The sequence below is a fragment of the Scyliorhinus torazame genome, chromosome 1, assembly GCF_047496885.1.
Source record: "Scyliorhinus torazame isolate Kashiwa2021f chromosome 1, sScyTor2.1, whole genome shotgun sequence".
NCBI lineage: Eukaryota > Metazoa > Chordata > Chondrichthyes > Carcharhiniformes > Scyliorhinidae > Scyliorhinus > Scyliorhinus torazame.
The window spans coordinates 77,905,219-77,922,928 of NC_092707.1; the positions used below are offsets into that span (position 1 = coordinate 77,905,219).

The 17,710-nt window shown below is 42.4% G+C and overlaps 1 protein-coding gene across 6 annotated transcripts in view; it reads right to left on the reverse strand.

The window, feature by feature from the left end:
- taok3a (TAO kinase 3a) overlaps nt 1–17,710 on the reverse strand; it is a 176,873-nt gene that overhangs the window by 59,911 nt on the left and 99,252 nt on the right. For all 6 annotated transcript variants that reach the window (XM_072496958.1, XM_072496968.1, XM_072496920.1 and 3 more), the window contains 2 exons: nt 17,351–17,432; nt 4,630–4,797 (listed from right to left, as the gene is read on the reverse strand). In XM_072496958.1, coding sequence (XP_072353059.1) covers nt 4,630–4,797; nt 17,351–17,432 — 250 coding nt within the window. The remainder of the gene's footprint in view (nt 1–4,629; nt 4,798–17,350; nt 17,433–17,710) is intronic.

The following is a 17,710-nucleotide window of genomic DNA, read 5'->3' on the forward strand; positions in this document are numbered from 1 at the left end:
CGGAAGTCAAGGGGGGGTGGAGCTGCGACTTATTGGACCAGTTTGATGGGTGGGGGGGGTGGAGAGAGAAGAGGAGGAGACTGACAGTGACCAGTTATCTTTTTCTGTTCCACCATTTAGGTTGGATGGGACGCCATCTTAGGTGGGCCTGCAGCTTGGGAATCATGGTGAAGATATGACATTTCTTGGTGGTAATGACTGACTCGAGGCTGGAGGGGTAAGCGACCCCCTACACGGGTGGTCACCAGGAATGTGCGGGGCCTGGGGGGGCCAGTCAAAAGAGTGCGGGCTTTAGCTCATTTGAAGAACCTGGGAGCTGATGTGACATTCCTCCAGGTGACCCACATGTGTGAGTGAGATCAGGCACGGCTTCGGAAAGCTTGGGGTGCGCCAGGTTTTCCATCTGGATTTAGCAGCATGGCCCAGAGGGTGGGGATCCTTATTAATAAAAGGGTCCAGTTTATTTTGGAGGAGGTATGAGCAGATGCGGGAGAGAGGTATGTTATACTAATGGGGATGTTAGAAGGGATACAAATGGTGTTGGTGAATGTGTATGCCCCAAATTGGACTGACACAATGTTCATGAAACGCCTGCTGATAAGGATATCTCGGGTCAAGACACCCATCAGCTTATTATGGGAGAAGGCATGAATCGTGTGCCAGACTCAAAGGTAGGTCGTTCTAGGCCAAGATCACTGGTCCCGAGGGGTCTGCCAAAGGCGTTAATAGCTTTTATGGAAGAAACGGCAGGGGGAACAGGCCCTTGGCGGTTTGATCACCTGGGGGAAAAAAGGAGATCTAATTCTTCTCCTCAGTACACAATGTTTTTTCCAGGATTGACTATTTTGTCATAAGCCGAGTGCTAGTGGCAGGGGTGAAGAAATCGGAGTACTCGACGGTGGTCATTTCTGACCATGCCCCACATTAGTTGGACCTTGAGTTGGGGGTAGGTAAAGGGCATCGAAAGGGGTGGTGGCTGGATGTCTATGTGAGCAGACATTGGGTTCTGTGCAAGGATCTCAAGAGCTATCCAAGATTATAGTTTGAACAATGACAATGGGGACATCACTCCCTTAACACTATGGGAAGCACTGAAGTTGCTGGAGCAGATATTTTATCTTTCAAGGCCCACGGAGGAAAGGAGGGAGTGAGAAAAACTAGTAGACGATTTTATAGAGGTAAGTTGTAAGAATGCAGACTGCACATCCCACAAACTATTAGCGGAGAGGAGAAAGCTGCAAACGCAGTTTAATCTGATCACTACAAACAGGACGTTACAACAGCTGAGGCCAGCTAAAGGAGCTAGTTATGAATATGGGGAGAAAGCAAGTCAGCTCCTGGCACAAACTGAAGAAACAGGTGGCTCAGCGGGAGATTGCCCAGATTAGGACACGGGGGGGGGGGGACACACCAAAATTTATACAAGTTGGACCTTCCACAGGATGGGCAAGATATGGTGGAATTCCTTGGTGAGTTGGAGTTTCCCAAGGTGGAGGAGAAGTTACGAGGGGACTTTGAAGCTCCGCTGGAGTTGGATGAGATCAAGTAGGTGATGAAACTGATGCAGCTGGGGAAGGCACTGGGACCTGACAGGTTCCTGGTGGAATTTAATGAAAAATTCCTAGGTCTATTAACCCCTCTATTGTTAGGGATGTTTAAGGACTCTTTGGAGAAAGGCGCTTTGCCACAGACGCTGAGGCAGGCTTTGATTTCCCTGATCTTGAAAAATATAAGGACCTCTTAGAATGTGAACCGCATCGGCCAATCTCCCTATTAAATATGGACACGAAGCTGCTCGCCAAGGTGTTGCATTTAGACTGGGCCCTTGTCCGCCAGAGGTGGTGGGGAATGACCAAACGGGTTTTGTTAAGGGGCGGAGGTTGACAGAGAATATGAGATGACTGTTGAATGTGGTGTTGCTCCGGGGGAGGGTCGTGTCCCAGAGATCTTAATCTCGTTCGATGCAGAAAAGGCGCTCACCCGTGTAGAGTGGAACTATCTACTTGTGTTTTAGAAAAATTTGGGCCCAGCTTTGTAGCGTGGGTGTGGCTGTTATGTAGGGCCCCATTTGTCAGTGTTTGCACTAACAAAGTGAAATCCGACCCCTTTCGTCTTTACCGGGGTACCAGGCAGGGATGTCCATTGTCACCTTTGCTGTTTTCACTAGCAATAGAGCCACGAGCCATGGCCTGGAAGTCCTCGAATGCATGGGGAGGAATAGTTTTTTTTTGAAAATCTTTTTATTGGCTTTTCCCATATTTATAAACAGTTGTTACTAATATACATTACATTTTCCTTGCCCGCGCTAATTTGCTTTATTTTACAGAGAGGTTTGTTTTGTCCTTCATTTGACTAAACTGTATGTACATTTTACTGCCCTCTGGATCGGTTTATGATATCCCCCTCCTTATCCACCCCCCCGCACCCTTCCTCCGCTCTTGTGGTTTCCCCATTTTTCTTCCCCCCCCGGGTTGCACAGTCCTTTGGTTCTTCATCTTTTTTTTCCCTGGCTTACTCCTCGTTGCTGGCCTCAAACAGGTTTTGGAAAAGGCCGACGAACTGCCCCCAAGTATCCAGGAAGCCTTCCTCTGACCCTCGGATGGCGTACTTAATCCTCTCCAGGTGGAGAAATTCCGAGAGGTCAGCGAGCCAGTCTGCAGCTTTGGGCGGTGCTGCCGGACGCCAGCCGAGCAGGATTCTCCGGCGTGAGATTAGGGAAGCGAAAGCAAGGGCGTTGGCCCCCCTTCCCCATGTTTAGCTCTGGCTGCTCCGATACCCCGAAGATTGCCACTATTGGGCATGGCTTCACCCTCACCCCCACAACCTTGGACATTGCCTCGGAGAAGGCTGTCCAGAACCCAGCAAGCTTGGGGCAAGCGCAAAACATGTGTGTGTGGTTGGCCGGGCCCCTCTGGCACCGCTCACATTTGTCCTCCATCTCCAGGTGGTGCTCATTCGGGTTCTGGTCAGGTGCTCTCTGTGCACCACTTTGAGCTGCATTAGGCTTAGCCTTGAGCAGGAGGAGGTGGAGCTCACCCTGCTCAGTGCTTCACTCCAGAGTCCCCATCCTACCTCTGTCCCCAGTTCGTCCTCCCATTTTTGTCTGGTCCCGTCCAGTGGTGTTCGGGCTCTGTCCAGTAGCTGTCTGTATATTCTCCCACATAGCCCCCCCTTCTCGCTGCTTGTGCCTATCAGGCCCTCTAGTAGTGTGCTTTCTGAGGCCCTGGGGTACCCTACTCTCTCTTTGCGGAGGAAATGCTTTATTTGGAGGTGTCTCAATTCCTGTCCTCTTGATAGTTTCCACTTCCTCGTCAGTTCGTCCAGTGTCGCCAGTCTGCGCCCTACGTAGAAGTCCCTGACCGTCAGTGTGCCCCCCGTCCCGCCTCCATCTTTTGAAGGTGGTATCTAGCATTGCTGGGGTGAATCTGCGATTGCCGCAAATGGGGGCCATAAGGGACATTTTGGTTATCCCGAAGTGCTGTCTCAACTGGAACCACATTCTCAGCATGGCTGCTACCACTGGGCTCGTTGTGTACCAATTATGTTCGCCCAAGCAATACACTTATTTTGTGAGGCTAAATGGTATGTGGTGCTGAGCCATTCGTTCAGATGGGAGGCACCATAGGTGATCTTTTCTCAAATGCCCACGTAAATGGCGACTCTGGCTGGGAACAGTCAATAACAAATCAGGAGCAGATATTGTTTCCTCCACCAAAGAAGTTGACAAAATTCAAATCCCACCACACCCCACTCCCCCCAACTATCATCCCAGCTAAAATTCAGGAATGAAACCTCTTACTTGGTGTAATTGGCTTATTAGTACAGCAGTGAATTACCCATAACACTATTAGGAATATACAGTACACTCTTTGTACTTTCTGTTGATTAGGCTCACCCGGTTTACAAAAAGCATTGTAAATAAAAAAATACAAAAACGCAAAAGTTTGACAATTCCTTTAGTCACCAGAAGGTTGAATTTTGAAGTGTTGACACAATTCTTTCATTGAACTCTAGCTGTACTTGAGTAGTGCAGCGATAAGCTGTACAGGTCAGAAGGTCTGAGTTCATTTTTCTGAGTTAGGTGATTGATCTTAGCTGAAATTAGCAATTCGGCACTGAAATTCGCTTAAATATCCACTGACTGGACAGGGTGGGAGAAGAGCAAAATATTATTGGTAGCCAGAATTTATAATAATTCCTGTGAAAAAGCATGTATTTGGATACCAAAAGTAGATTGGCTTCACATGCCCTGCACAAATATTGCTGCACTTCCAGTGTTTTGTTTACATATAAAGAAAGAGCTACTGACACTTGAGGAACCAAACTTTAGGTTGAGAATGTGCAAAAGGAATAAAATTAGAGAATGACTTCAGCGCAAAACATTTGGCTTCTTTGTTCAGTTAAATTGATGGTTGAGGCTGAAACATTCAGCGCATTTGAAAGGTACCTGGGTCTGCATCTGAAGTGCTGTAAATGTACAAGGGTATGGACCAGGTGCTGGAAAATGGGATTAAAATTAGCAGTTTGTTTCCTTTTCCCTTTTTTTGAATGCCCTCTTTCTGCACCATAATGTTTCTATGGTTTTTATTTAGATATTAATCCATCACTTTAGCACCTAATTCATCTTACCTCCTCTTCCTCTTGCGATTCTGCTGTTGGTCCATTGCGAGTTTCTTGAAAAAGAATTTTTTTCATTTTTCTATATTGAAGATTATCCAGCTCTCGAACAGCATCTTTTGTTCTTGCAATAAGGTCACAAAGAACTCTTTGTGGATGCTCCCGGCGAACAAAATCATGCTGATAAGACAGACATAGCAGATTATCAATGTCCAAAAGCTGAACGAAAATCTGTGCTTGCTGATTATCTATATATTATTTACAGAATATAAAAGAGAATGCTGGAAAATACTTCCTCATCATGATTTAGGAAAAAAGATCAGTTTGTAAAGCAAACCATGTGCAGTATATTTTAAAAATGGTATTGTGATTTGTACACAAAAGTAATCTCAATGTAAGTAAGCAACTGAACACATTTTCAATGTTTGTAGCAGGATTTTTATTCTCATTTAAGCATTCTTGTGATGTTCACCATGGACTATGGGTAAATTTCAAGAAATGTGTACTTTCCAGCCAGTGTTCGAAACGATTATCCAGACTGTTATTGGAATATTTATGGACACATTGCTGAAGACGATGTATGGGCAGTCTACCCATGCTACAAATGCACCATTCCCTTTTCACACATCAAAAGCATGAACCAGAATGTTAACACTGCATGTCGCAAGTATAATATGAAACACAATTGACTCATTAGCAGACAAGAATATTTTAAGATTCATTAGTTATATTCTTTCCAGTAACAAATCAGGTCAGGTTCCATATCTATCAATTCCAAAATGGCTACTTGTGTGGCTTGAAAGAGAAAATACAAATATTTAAATAGCTGTCGTGATTCTTGGTAGCAAATAAACATAAAATGAAATCATGGAAATATGGATTGTGAATACTATGTCAAATTCTTCTCACCAAGACAAATGTGAGCCATTAAGAGTTGGTGGAATAAAAAAAGCAAAGTTCTCCTGTGAAAGATGAGAACTGATATGTTACTTGAAAAAGTTGGACAATGGCTGCAAGATCATAACTGGAGGCAACTTTAGGTCCATCAATAGTTCTTCAGACAAATGTAATGGGCTTTCAGGTAGAGTCAGAGTGAAAATCCTTCAGACATTTTAGAAACTGACATTTTGATGGAAGAACTGGGAATGGCCAAATATGCTTCATTCCTTTTCTTCGCAGTACTAAATGACACAAGTTGGGATAGTGATTGGGTATGCAATTCAAGTGATACAGGATACATTAATATGTAAACAGTGGCAACAAAAGTGGAAATACTCAGGTCTTGTAGAGTTGACTCTGCAGGTTGATTAACTTAAAAGATTAGTTTGGTTTCTTCCTTGATATTTGCTGCCAGGCCAGAGTATCTCCAGCATCCATAGTATTTTGCTTGCAACTAGTGGAATGTTTTACTCTCTCGAGTACACCTTATTAAAAAATAAGTTGAACAATTTTTGCCAAATCCTTTTTTTTCATGTTTTCAGTGTTTTCCTTTTCATTTATCAGATAGCTTTTACGTTTTGGGATTTGGAACCACTTTTTCCACATGAAGGATGTGAAATAAAAGCACTAAATATTGCATTTTTAAACTAAAATCACCGAAATTAAAAACACACTGGAGCATTAAGCAATGTTTCAACCAAAACCAAAGACAATAATCAAGGTATCAAACTCTGTTAAGTGGCAATGATCAGAAGACAATCAAGTTGGAAAACCCTAGTGGTCGAGTGATCACGTGAACTCAATAGGGATTTATCTGCTGTCAATTTGCCTCTGTGGATGGGTACAGGGGAACTTAAAATAAGAGCGGAAAAAAAAAGGAGTGATGTTCGGCAGATGCAGAAAATTAGAAAGCAGATGGTTACTTAGGTGTTGTTTGAATTAACCAAGATGACCAACTGATATGTTGTTATTTAATTTGTATCATACAAAGACAAGCTGGTTATACTAGTTAAAAGAGTTCCATTTACTTGTTGTCTGAGAAATAAAACAGCTTAATGATATTTAGTACTTGTAGATTGTTTTTGAAAGAAGATTTTGGGTATACATGTCGAGACATTTGACAGAACCATCCAGACTTGAAACTTTAGCTCCCTTCCCTCGCCACAGGTACTGTCAGACCTACTGAGATTGCCCAGTATTTTGTGTTTTTGTGTAAGGGGAAATGAATGTTCAGTTTGGTTCACAAAACCATCCTATTGCAACCGTGAGTTGTGCTGTTTTATGGTTGGAGATTAGGATTTGGCAGTGCAAGCATACTACAAAACAGGGACCTCTAAGTGTAATCAGACAACAGACACTAAGTAAAAGGAAATTTCATGATAGGTAATCAAAAGTTTGCTCAGAGAGGTTTGCTATGAATATCTCTCAAAGAAGGGAGAAAGGTGGAGAGGCAGAGACATTTAAGAAGGGAATTCCAGAACTTGGGACCCAAGACAGTTGAAGGCACAGCTATCAAAATGATGGATCAAAGGAAATAAAGGATGCATAACCAAGAGAACCTATCCAAGAGAGCAGATCTGAAGTTCATCAGAGATGCATTGGAGCATTTTTTTTTGTTGGCTTAGGAGAACAGCTTTTATAAATTGCGCCATCTCCAGTCTCTCAGAACAGAATCTCCAAGCTATGCTTGACACCTTCGCGGAAGCATACCAAAGAATTGGCCTCCGCCTCAACTTCATGACTCAAGTCCTTTACCAACCCACCCCAGAGCAAGATCCGGTCCCTCTCGCTCCATCAAAATCAACAGAAAAACCCTACAAAACGTGGAACATTCCCTACCCGGGGAGTCACCTCTTCTCCAAGACTGACATGGATGCAGAGATCCAACATCGTATCCAATCCATGAAAGCTTTCAAGGACAATCGTCTTTGATGATTGCAACATGCTTGCTGACACTAAGATCCTTGCGTGCAAGGCAGTCGGTCACCCAACTCTTCTATATGGCTCAGAAACTTGGCATTACATACAGACTCCACCTCAGACTCCCAAGGCCCTGGAGAGATAACATCAACGCGGTCTGAGACGGATTCTCAGAATCAGCTGGGAGGACAGGCATACTATCAGTGTCCTTGAAGGAGCCTGGAACATCAGCATCGAAGCCATGATCATCCAAAACCAACTTCTCTTGGCCGGCCATGTGCTTAGGATGTCAGAGTTCCGACTGCCAAAGGAAAGCTTCTTCACTCAGCTCAAGGAAGGCTCCCGAACAAGAGGACGACAAAGGAAGTACCTCAAAGTCATCTTGAAAGCTTACCCCAAGAAATGCAACATAGACGTCAATACCTGGGAGACCCTGGCTCAGAAGAGACCTACCTGGAGGAACCTTCTGATTGAAGAGACACAATTCTTTAAGGACACCCGACAGCAAGAAGAGGACCTGAAAAGGAGCCTGAGGAAGGAACACCTGTGATCTGGAGTTCAAGGACCGATCCCACCTGCCTAAGTTGCGGCTTCAGGTTCGGGCTCACCAGTCATGCAAGAATCCATGACCGTTAACATGGAGTTTCTTAGGTGACAATCATTCGAGTGATCGCTGAAGATGATTTCACAAGGGCAGCATGGTGGCGCAGTGGATAGCACTGCTGCCTCACAGCGCCGAGGTCCCAGGTTCGATCCCGGCTCTGGGTCACTGTCCATGTGGAGTTTGCCGATTCTCCCCGTGTTTGCATGGGTTTTGCCCCCACAACCCAAAGATGTGCAGGGTAGGTGGATTGGCCACGCTGAATTGCCCCTTAATTGGAAAAAAAATTAATTGGGTACTCTAAAATTAAAAAAAAAGATGATTTCACTTAGTGAAAAAAATGTAATGGGAACAAATATTAAAATGATCAGTTTTATATTAGTTTCTCATTTACGCTCATCTCTCTCTCAAGCCTCCCGAAGAGACAACAAGTTCTGAAAATGAGCTGTTGAATGACAAAGGAAACACAAGTGACGAGAGCGACAAATTACTGCCCTTAAAACTCTAGTCTCTCTTTGCAATTCATTGCATAAAATGGAACATCCACCAATACGTGGCACAGAAACAGGCTTTTTGACATAACTAGTCCCTGCTGGTACTTAAGCTCCACTCAAGCCATCTCCTGCTGCTCCTCATTTAACTCTTGTCAGAAGACCCTCAATTCTCTTCTCCATCATTTGCTGATCCAATCTTCCCACAAATGTACCCCCGCAAGTCAGCTCAAATACTCCTTATGATGTCAATTCTACAATCGCATCAAGGTTTCTTTTGAACTGCGCATTTGATTTCTTTTTGGCCATATTTTATTGATGGCCTCCAGTTTTAATGTTCTCCAGAAGAGGCGACATCTAGCTTTTCATCCTGATCGTATTAACTTTGCAGTTCTTGCATCATGCTTATAAATTTGTCTTGCATTCTCTCCGGTGCCAAAACAGCTTTTTAAATAATATGGTGGCCAGAACTGTACAGGTTTTGATAAGTTTCGCATACTTTCTCTACTTTTATTTCAATCCCTCTCAAAATAAAACCTAACATTTGGCTTGCTCGTTTAAAAAAAAATGGCCTCATTACCCTACATCACTACTTTGTGATTTGTGTATTTGTACCCCCCAAATTCTTTTGCTTTGCTATTAAATTTAAATCTTATTTTTTTAAGTAATATGTGACCTCATTTTACAAAGCATCCTTCGGGGAGTGTGAAGGGAGACGTTTCCTATTATCCAGACAGCCATCAAAATTCATAACTGTCTAAGGAAGAGATATTAAAAATGCAAGTACTGGATGTTGAAACAATGGCTGCCATAGACAAACACAACCAAAACCTCTTGGAAATACACAATGTGCAAAGTATTTCAAGGCAAGGCTGTCCAGCCACCCAAGAGATTGCAAGTGACGCAGGTGGTATCAAGGAAATCTTCACCAGAACAGGCTGATGGCTTTGCTCTTTCCCTGTCTCTCTTTTGAAATAAGTGTAATCTGGTTCATGAAGCCTCTTCTACCAGAAACCAGTGAACCAATATCTCATAATAATTGCAACAACTGCATCTGACTGCATCAAAGAAATCAGCTAACTCAAATAGGCCGTAGTATTTAAAATCTATGCCTCAAAGACAAAGACACTTAATCGTATATTCTATCGCTTTTTTCAATTGGATCCCAACTTACTTCATCTCAGATACCTGTGTGCATGTGCCCTTCTGATACAAAAACCTTGTAACTCTAATATATATATTTTTTAACTCACTTGCACTCTCAGTAGTGTCTTTACAGGGATTTGTTGCTGCAGTCAGAACGATAGACTGGCCTGCGATCGCCGACTCCTATTTTATGCATGGCGTTTGTGTGCCCCAACAAATTCCACAGGTTTTTCCCATAACACCCTGCAATCAGCACTGGGTACATACACAGGGTGCTAGAACGGCACCATCAGATCCTAAAAACAACATTCAGGGCATCCTGCCACAAGTACACCCATGACTGGGAAAAAAAGACTAGGTTTTCTTCATCAGTCCACTGATTTTACACCATTTGAATTAGTTTACAGACACCAAGTGAGAGGTCCTCCGAAACTTATCGAGGAAGAGGGGAGGAAATCTCCATGTTAGACTACGTAAGTGTTCCATGAACGATTCAGGAGAGCCTGTGATGTGACACAAGGACACTTATAAATCGCCCAAACAGCAATCAAAAATAGGCAGAAGGGTCCAATCTGCCCAGCCAGGAGACTACATGCTCCTGCCAATGCTGGGTAGACCCCTAAAAGTCCAGTTCAGTAGCCTGTACAGAGTAGCAAAGCAGCTCGGGCGAAGTAAACTATCTAACTTAACACCCATGACCATAGGAGAAAGCAAAGGCTGTGTCATGTCAACATGGTGAAATAATATCACAGCTGAGAACGTGACAAGCAGGTTAACGTTCTGTCCAATGACAACAGACACGGAGGACGAGGGGAACAGTGAGGGCAAAATGGAATGAGATGTGGATGAGGCCCACACTGAATCCCCTACTGTCCAGCTAGAACACACAAATGCTAGCAAAAGTGGACATCATATTCATCTACTTAAATGCAGAGCAGTGAGGAGACCTGACAAGGTTGGTCACTGCATTTAAAAACATTTGTAGAGACACGCCAGGCTCACCACTTTAGCCCTTTTTGATGTGAATGTGGGAGAGGTTCCTCCCATAAGAGAATGTCCCTACTGTCAAGACCCAGAAAACTGGCCCAGGTCTGGGAGATTAACTACATGCTGAAAATTAAATTAATAGAGCCTCGCAGCAGTCGTTGGAGTTCCCCAGTTGTGCTTGTGCCCAAGCTAGATAACTCCACCAGGTTCTGCATTGACTACTGAAAGGTTAAAGTGGTCAGGCTGACTCCACCCGATTCCCCTCTTTGAAGACTGTGTAACGTAGGCTCGGTAACGCATCCCACATTACAAAGATTAATTTACTCAAGGGATACTGGCAGGTTCCAGCGACCGCCCGTGCGAAGGAAATCTCCACCTTGACTCCAGATAGGTTATACCAGTGCCAAGTCATGCCATTTGGACATAGAAATGCCTCAACTACCTTTCAAAGCTGATGAACCATGAAATGGCAGGCTTATCCAATTGTGCAGTGTACCTACACAACCTCACTGGTACCTGGGAAACTCCGAGCTATTGGAAATTCTCTTCCAGAAATTACAGTCAGCTGACCTGCAGTAGGGCAGCACGGTAGCAGCGGTTAGCACAATTACTTCACAGCTCCAGGGTCCCAGGTTTGATTCCCAGCTTGGGTCACTGTCTGTGCAGAGTCTGCACGTTCTCCCTGTGGCTGCGTGGGTTTCCTCCGGGTGCTCCGGTTTCCTCCCACAGTCCAAAGATGTGCAGGTTAGGTGGATTGGCCATGCTAAATTGCCCTTCGTGTCCAAAATTGCCCTTAGTGTTGGGTGGGGTTACTGGGTTATGGGGATAGGGTGGAGGTGTGGGCTTGGATAGGGTGCTCTTTTCAAGAGCGGGTGCAGACTCAATGGGCTGAATGGCCTCCTTCTGCACTGTAAATTCTATGATCTATGAATAACCTAGTGGGGACTTGCGTAAAAGCTCAGATGACCTTCTTAGATATGTGGTAGGTCAAGGTAAAACTTGGGCAGAGCAGCAAAGCAGTAGTACAGCTCTCCCATTTCCATAACAAAACAGGAAATAAGAGATTTTTAGGGATATGTGGCTTCTACTGCATGCTTGTCCTAAACCTCAACACTGTAGCTGCCCTGCTAGTAGGCCTGCTGCAGAAAAGTGGCAAAAGCACTATGCACTGAGCAATGACAGACTTTGAGCCATTTTGATAAAAAGTCAGTGTTAGCAGCTCCAGACTTTAACCAAGCATTCAAAGTAGTCACACAAATATCAGAAACAGTATTCTACAGTAGAAAAAGAAACCCTAGGTTTATTACTGCCTCTCAAATACCGAGATACATCTCTGAAATGGATATAGACAGACGTCAGTCTATACAGGCTACAACCATTTAACCTTTGTGGAGAAGTTCAAAATTCAAGAATGCAAGGTTATTCCTTTGGGAGTTTGTTTCACCAACCAGATTACCTAAATATCATGCACGCTGCAGGGAAGTCGAATGCGACTGCATCCAGGACATAAAGAGACCGAGGTAGACCTGATGGGACAATCCAGGTCACGGTTAAGAGAATGAATGGAAGTGAACCCATTTTTTTCGTTTTGTATTTTTAATGTGTAATGAAATGAATTTTATTTCAGTGTTTTGTGATGGGGTGGAGGCTCACGGCTATGCCCTTCTACTTTTTTTGAAAATATGATTTTTCATACTTTTAACTGACTGGAAACTTTGCCATTTGGACTGAGACAGAGCAAACTACTTAAGAATGCAAGGTCACAGTCCAATGTGAAGGTGAGAAACAAACAAACCACCTTCAGGGAAGTGCGATGAATGAGACACCTCCTATAATTCAAACATACATCAAAAATCATAACTAAAAGACATTAAAATGCAAAGCACTGGATACCGAAACAACAGCTGCCACAGACAGATAACCAAAACCTACTGGAAATACACAATGGGTTAAGTATTTCAAGGCAAGGCTGCCTTTGAGAGGGATTGCAAGAGACATAGATGGTGTCAAGAAAGTCTTCAGCAGAGGGAACAGGCTGCACAATCTAGCTCTTTCTCCTTTGGAATAAGTGCATCCCCAGTTCGAGAAGCCTATAAGTGAACCGAGATCTCATAATAATGGCAACACACATTCTACATCTTGACTGCATCCAAGAAAGCAGCTAACTTAAATAGTGTTCAAAATCTAGACCGTCCTGGAGGAACTCAGATTTTTCAATTCAGTGAATCAACAGATATGCGGAGCAGGCAGGGTAAGTGGAGTTGAGGCACAAGATCAGCCATGAGCATACGGAATGGTAAAGCAAGCTAGAGGGTCACATGGTTTTCGACTGCTCTTATTTCTCATGTTCTAACGTCCTTTGGTTTTCAGGTTATTGACCAATTATCGGGTTTCAAATGTAGGGGACATGATTAAGAAGTGTGCACATGATACAAAAAAAAAAAGTAGCATATGGAATACAATCCAAAGTATAAGAATTAATTTAGGAAGTGCATGCTCAATAAATGGTGCAATACGGAAGAGTATAGAGAAACAGAGCACTGAGTGCATGTACCCAGATTCTGAAAATAGCAAGACAAGTAGATCAGGGGGTTAAGATGGCAAGCCACATACATTTCTTAACTAGCCAGAGCACAGAATACAAGAATAGGTAGGCTATGGAAAACAGCATTAAAAAAATTAGGCTATAGCGAAAATACTACACACCGTTCTGGTCATCACATTACAAGAAGAATATGATCACATTAGAGAGAAATTTAGCTAGAAGGAAAGACTGGATAGCCTGGGGCTATTTTCTTTGGAACAGAGGCAGTGGAGGAGAGATCTAATTAAGGTGCTTAAAATTCTGAGGGATTGAGAAAAGTAGATAAGAGATCAATACCAGGGGCATAAATTTAAAGAAATTGACAAAATTAGAAAAGTTGTTAAAGGGTTTTATAAAGCTGCAGCAAAACCTTGCAGCTCTTAAAAACTCAATCCCCCTGTTAATGAAAGCCAACACACCAGACGCCTTCTTAGCAACCCTATCAACCTGGATGGCAACTTTGAGGGATCTATGTACATGGACCTCAAGATCCCCCTGTTCCTCCACACTTCCAAGAATCCTGCCTTTAACCCTGTATTAAGCATTCTAATTCGACCTTCCAAAATGAATCACTACACATTTATCTAGGTTGAACTCCATCTGCCATTTTTCAGCCCAGCTCTGCACCCTGGCAATGTCCTGTTGTCACCTGCAACAGCCCTCAACACTATCTACAGCTCCACCAACCTTCATGTCATCGGGAAATTTACTACCCACCCTTCCACTTCCTCATCCAAGTCATTTATAAAAACCACAAAGAGCAGAGGTCCCAGAACAGATCCCTGCCCGACCTTCATCAATGTATCTTGTCATGTCCTCAAAAGAATTCAATGAGGCATGTGAGGCATGACCTGCCCCTCACAAAGCCATGCTGACTATCTTGAATCAAATTATATTTTTATAAATAATCATAAATCCTATCTCTCAGAATCCTTTCCAATATTTTGCTCACCACAGGCGTAAGACTGATTGGTCTGTAATTCACAGGGATTTCCCTATTCCCTTTCTTGAACAAGGGAACAACATTCGCCTCCCTCCAATCATCCGGTACTACCTCAGTGGAGAGTGAGGACGCAAAGATCATCGCCAACGGCGCAGCAATCTCCTCCCTCGCGTTCCGTTGTAATCTTGGGCATATCCCGTCAGGGCCAGAGGACTTCTCTTTCCTGATGCTTATCAAAATTTCCAGCACATCCTCCTTCTTAGTATCAACCTGTTTGAGTCTATTAACCTGGTTCACACTGTTCTCATGAGCAACAAGGTCCCTCTCTCTAGTGAATACTGAAGCAAAATATTCATTTAGGGCCTCCCCTATCTCCTCAGACTCTAGGCACAAGTTTCCTCCACTATCCCTGATCATCCTCTTATTTCTCACATAAGTGTAGAACGCCTTGGGGTTTCCCTAATCCTTCCCGCCAGGGCTTTTTCATGCCCCCCTTCTAGTTCTCCTAAGTCCATTTTGGAGTTCCTTCCTAGCTACCTTGTAACCCTCTAGAGCCGTGCCACATCCTTGCTTCCTCAACCTTACATAAGTTTCCTTTTAAGTAGAAGCTCCACTTCTCTTGTCATCCAAGGCGCCTTTACCTTACCATTCCTTCCTCGTCTCAGTGGAACAAAACTATCCAGCACTCGCAGCAAGTGCTCCTTAAACCCCCACATTACTGTTCTGCATTTCCCCAAGAACAACTGTTCCCACTTTATGCTCCTCAGCTCCTGTCCAATAGCAGTATAATTTCCCCTCCCCCAATTAAATACCTTCCCATACTGTCTGTTCCTATCCCTTCCATGACTATGGTAAAGGTCAAGTTGTGATCACTGTCACCGAAATGCTCTCCCACCAAGACATCTGACACCGGAATGTTGTGGGGATTTGGAACTCGCTGTTTGAAAGGGTGCAGAGGCTGAAACCCTCTGCATTTTAAAAGTGAAAAAAATCCTCAAGTGCTACAAACTGTAGGGCTACAGCCCAAAAGCTGGGAAAGTGGAATTTGGCTGAATAACCATCTTGGCTGGCTTAGCCACAATGAGCTGAATGGCCTCCCTCTGTTGTATGAGATTTGTTTCTATGCTAGTTCAGACTTTAAACTGTCCTCACTTCAATGGTTTAAGGTCCGTCAGCAGTCTTTTGAAGAATTGGTTTAATTAGTTATAAATTAACCACAGCATAAAAAGATAATCCCTTGACAAATAAAGAAACAAATCTAGCATCCAAAGCAACTAATTAAATGATCTAAAATCTTGTTAACAAACACAGCATGTCACCACTATGCAGAAAGGAGAGAAATAAATAAATACTATTAGAAATTGAAACATTTGACAATTGACTTGGATAGTTCAATAAATTAACTTCAATCACTTCTAATCTATAATTTTCTATTTTGAAAATGTAAGTAACTCGCAATGACTGAGAATTCAGGAGGTTACTCAGCACTGAGTAGTTAACATGGTAACACCTTAATCTACAACCTTTGTCTACCAGTACACAGGGGACTGTTTTAACACCCCACATCTCCTTAAACTGATGTATTTAAGTTTACAAGTCCAAATGCATGGTTTCTTATTTAAAATTAATTGAATCCGTTTAGTTTTCATTTGTGTTAACAAGTTTGAAGTGCTTATAAACTATTAAACACACATTAAAGCCATGAGACTCATCAACACAGCCCAGTCCATCACGCAAACCCGCCTCCCATCCATCGACTCGGTGTACACCTCCCGCTGCCTTGGGAAAGCAGGCAGCATAATCAAGACCCCTCCCACCCAGGTTATTCTCTCTTCCAACCTCTTCCATCGGGCAGGAGATACAAAAGTCTGAGAATACACACTAACAGATTCCAAAACAGCTTCTTCCCCGCGGTTACCAGACTCCTGAATGACCCTCTTATGGACTGAACTGATTTCTCCATGCATCTTCTCTGAGTAGCAATACACTGTGTATTTATCGTATGTCCTATGTTTTTCATGTATGGAACGATCGGTCTGGATTGTACGCGGAACAATACTTTTCACTGTACCTCTGTACACATGACAATAAACCCCAAATTCAAACAAAACATAGGGAAATTACTGGTTTAAAAACTGACCATAAATTAATGCAAGGAAGGCTGCCAGGCCAACTGTGCAGCAATTTCAAAAAATATTTCAAGAAATTAATGGATAACACTGCAGCCAAGAATAGAATAGTTTAGCCTTTAATGCTATTAAAGCATGGAAGAGATGACGTGAATTTTTAAAAAGATATAGCATCAGCCAAAGTGCACCGCAAATTTGAGAAATGTAGTGCACTGTGGTATAAAAAGGCCATGAGTACCAATACAATCAAAATGTTCTTTTACTTTGACATGAGTGCATAGTACTTCCCAATTTTCACATCGAGAAATTATGCAGAATTTATTACTAGTTAACCACTTTGGGGAGAGGGCTAGGGAAAGATGAATTTGTTTAAACATATAAATGTTTCAACGGGACACTTCTAAATTTTATAAGTAATCAGCTATGAATTTCTCAATAATTTATTCATTTTTTATTCTGAATCCAACAAATCAAGAGCATCCATAGTATTCACCAACGTATTTTAACCCATAATCCTGGTAATTAAACAGCAATGGCTTCTATGCTTATAATTTATTTTGAAAAGTGTGTTATATATAAAAATATAGATGGGCATTTAGTCGTTACTCACTGCGTTGGATATTGGTCCACATAATTAGTGGCCAAAGACAAAATTTAATTGTCCCTTGTTAAAATGGTTTAAAAATGTTGATTACACAGGTCCTGAACATGTTGAAGTTCAGTTGATGAACTGGATAATTGATTTTAATTTCTATATTATACTTTTTGAGAACACTGTGAAAGATAAACAAACCAATATTCGGAAAATAGACTCAAATACCACATCTGGCAAATTATTCCTAAGTAGGGTACAATTACAGGGTTTCAATACTTTGTACTGAAATTAATGACAAACAAATGCATCATTTATTATTTAAGTTGAATTTATTTTCAGTGATTGAAGACTGAATATTTAGAACTGATCAGTATGGCATAAAGTACTCAGGTTCTTACCCGCAGAAGCTCCAATGATGTTGGTCGATCCTGTGGAATTTTCTGCAGACAGTAATCCACAAAGTTTCTAAAAAAGTGAGACCTACCAAATATAAATCTGAAATTAGAAGCATTAAAATCTATTTTCAGCAACAATGTTTTTTTCTGAATTCCTTCATACTACTACTTTCAGGAATCCATCAACAGCATAAATTTAAACTGTTTTGTCAATCTCAAGATAACACAAAATAGGTACCAACTTTAGATACTCTATTACCACCATAAAAATGCAAACCATAAGTCAAAATATTAAGAAATTGAAATTTAAAATATCTGAGCAGTGGGATAACAAAAGATACATCGGACAAAACAGTAATGACT